Below are 3,050 nucleotides of genomic sequence, written 5' to 3' on the forward strand. Positions count from 1 at the left end.
ATTAATATTTAAAAACATTATCACACATTTCAATTTTCTTAGATATTAATTTTAAAAAGGCTTAACAATTTTTTATAATAAAATTATGTTTGTAAAGAAATAAAATAGCAAATGTAAAAGTCTTTATATTTGCCCTACTGAGTAGTATGCCTCCTGCCTTCATTATTATGTACAACCTTTAATTTTCCATTTTAATCTTTAAATATGTTTGAAGAATGTGATGTTTCTAGTATTAAAAAAATTTGTATTGAGTTTTACATTCCTAAATATATTATTTTATCATTAATGTTTACTTTTATTTTTCATCTTTTGGAATGTAAAGAGTAAAAATGTTGATTTTAGTTCCTAATTCAAGGTTATTGTCCATCATGACAAGGGTGTGATGGTAGCAGGAGCTTGAGGAAGCAACTAGTTACATTGTTTCTGCAGGCAGGAAGGAAAAGGTGATGAATGTTGACATTCAGGTAGCTTTACAGTCTGGAACCTATTCTCATCAAATGGTGCTGTCCACTTTTAGGGTGGGTCTTCCCATTTCAATTGAGCAAATGTAGAAAACCCCTTACAGGTATCCTACAGAGGCTCATAGGTGAATCTAGATTCTGTTGTCAGTAATAACTATCATAGTTCCTCATAAATATCATCAACTTTTATTCATCTGAAATAATGTTAAGATAGCCTTAACTTTAAGGGGTTAATTGATGTATGTATATTCTAGGTGAGGAATTTCCTTTATTGAGACACTATTTACATCATCCCATTACTTTTGTTGTCATTATTTCCCATGATAATTAACAGGGTGCTTACAAGTAATGAACTCAATTTTTCTGGTTTATTTATTTATTTATATATCCATCTTGATATTATTCTATTTTTCCATTTTTAATTGTGAATTTTTAAATTTTCTTTGATCTGTAAATTTTTATTTTTATCAAATTAAAAAATTATTAGCATTATTTGTTGAAAACCTGTTAGCATATCTAATATTAAATGTACTTCTTTTGTTTTAGAAAAGTAATGATTTAATGATACATTCCTAGATATGTATCATTTTTCTTTGGTCATGTTCCTCTGATGTACCTCCCTTCCCATCCCTGTTATTATCCCTCATTTATCTTGTAAAAAAATCTTTTTCTCTGCTCACTTATGTTTTCTTGCTTATTTGTACTATAACAGAGTAGAGAAAAATAAAGAAAGAAGCAGCTGAATTTTTCCACATGCCCTTTCATCTCATAAAACATTCTTTGGGGAGTAAAGCAGATTTGTAAGTATAACTGATATCAAACTTTTTAATGCTAAAAATACTATTACTTTAAACATTTTATTAAAGTGAACATATTCCTTTTTGTATAACCTGATTGGGTTATTTATTTCTATTTACTATATATAAAGTTAATGATATCATTTGATAACATTGTCCCACATTTGGTAACTGTTTTTAATACTTCTTTATAAAAGGTAAAGTGTTTTTAAAACCTTTTTATAAAACTTACTGTATATGATTGATAACTTTCCAGTTTGCAAGTTTGCATAATATCATATTGCAAAGACATCAATGAGAATTGAATAAAACAAATCAATAATTACTTAATTTTTTAAAAACTCACAAAATTAGAAGAGGGAGATATAAGTAAGTGAAGCAATAATAGTTTCCCTTGTATTTCCCCAGAGAAACCACAATGACTGACACGATAACCAACACAACAGAATATATGGAATTCTTGCTCCTGGGATACCCAGAAGAACAGGTGCTGCAGACATTGTGTGCCACACTTTTCTTCTTGATTTACCTGGGAGCACTAGTGGGAAACTTCCTCATTATCACCATTACTACTATAGACCAGCATCTCCAGTCCCCTATGTATTTCTTTCTGAAGAATTTGTCCCTGATTGATATCTGTTATATTTCTGTCACTGTTCCCAAATCCATCATGAACTCTGTGACTAATACCCATTCCATCTCCTTCCTGGGATGTGTTTTACAAGTTTTCTGTGTTTTATTTTTGGCAGGCACTGAATTTGCCCTGCTTTTGGTGATGTCCTATGACCGCTATGCTGCCATTTGCTTCCCTCTGCACTATGAGGCTATAATGAATAAAGATGCCTGTGTTCAGATGGTGGCGGCAGCATGGCTCAGTGGGTGTATCTATGGGTCTGTTCATGCCACAGGAACATTCTCTGTCCATTTCTGTGGTCCAAATGTTGTGTATCAATTCTTCTGTGATATCCCATCACTTCTTAGACTTGCTTGTTTTGGAGACCAAATTCTAGAATATGTGTTTATTATTGCTAGCTGTTGTTTCGCCTTTGCATGTTTTATATTGATGGTTATTTCCTATGTTCACATTTTCACTATAATCCTAAGGATTCCTTCTATACAAGGAAGGTTTAAAATTTTCTCTACCTGTATACCCCATCTTACCGTGGTGACCTTATTTCTCTCTTCTGGATTTGTTGCATATTTAGGCTCAACAGCCAAATCCCCATCATCACTGAACCTTTTTATGCCAGTGTTCTACTCTCTGTTACCTCCCAGCCTAAACCCTGTGATTTATAGCTTTAGAAATTCAGATGTAAAAGTGGCCCTACACAACATTTTTGGTGAAAAAATGACCACATGCTTCTAAATCTTGAAAATATTAGCTACTATGGAACAAACTATATAAAATTATCTGTTGGCCAGGCAGTGGTGGCACACGCCTTTAGTCCCAGCACTCGGGAGGCAGAGGCAGGCAGATTTCTGAGTTCGAGGCCAGCCTTGTCTACAGAGTGAGTTCAAGGACAGCCGGGGCTACACAGAGAAACCCTGTCTCCAAAAAAAGAAAAAAGAAAAAAATTATCTGTTAATTCAAACTCCATAATAAAATTATTTGGTATATGCTATAGTATCTTGCTCTAACCAAAAAAGATTCACTTTATAATGTTATGTGGGACTGAACATTAGAGGATTTTAAAATTATAAATTCAGTGGAAATCTTCCAAATATGTCTATATCAATAGATTATAGGTTAAGAATAATATTTTTCATTTCATAGACATGTATTTACCAATAC

General features: G+C 32.5%; 1 protein-coding gene across 1 annotated transcript; it reads left to right on the forward strand.

Moving 5' to 3' along the window:
• Positions 1–1,676: 1,676 nt before the first annotated feature.
• LOC127665191 (olfactory receptor 14A16-like) lies at positions 1,677–2,624 on the forward strand. The gene has a single exon (XM_052157624.1). The coding sequence runs from the start codon at positions 1,677–1,679 to the stop codon at positions 2,622–2,624; it is 948 nt and encodes a 315-aa protein (XP_052013584.1).
• The last annotated feature ends 426 nt before the right edge of the window (positions 2,625–3,050 follow it).

This window comes from Apodemus sylvaticus, chromosome 14 (genome assembly GCF_947179515.1).
Source record: "Apodemus sylvaticus chromosome 14, mApoSyl1.1, whole genome shotgun sequence".
NCBI lineage: Eukaryota > Metazoa > Chordata > Mammalia > Rodentia > Muridae > Apodemus > Apodemus sylvaticus.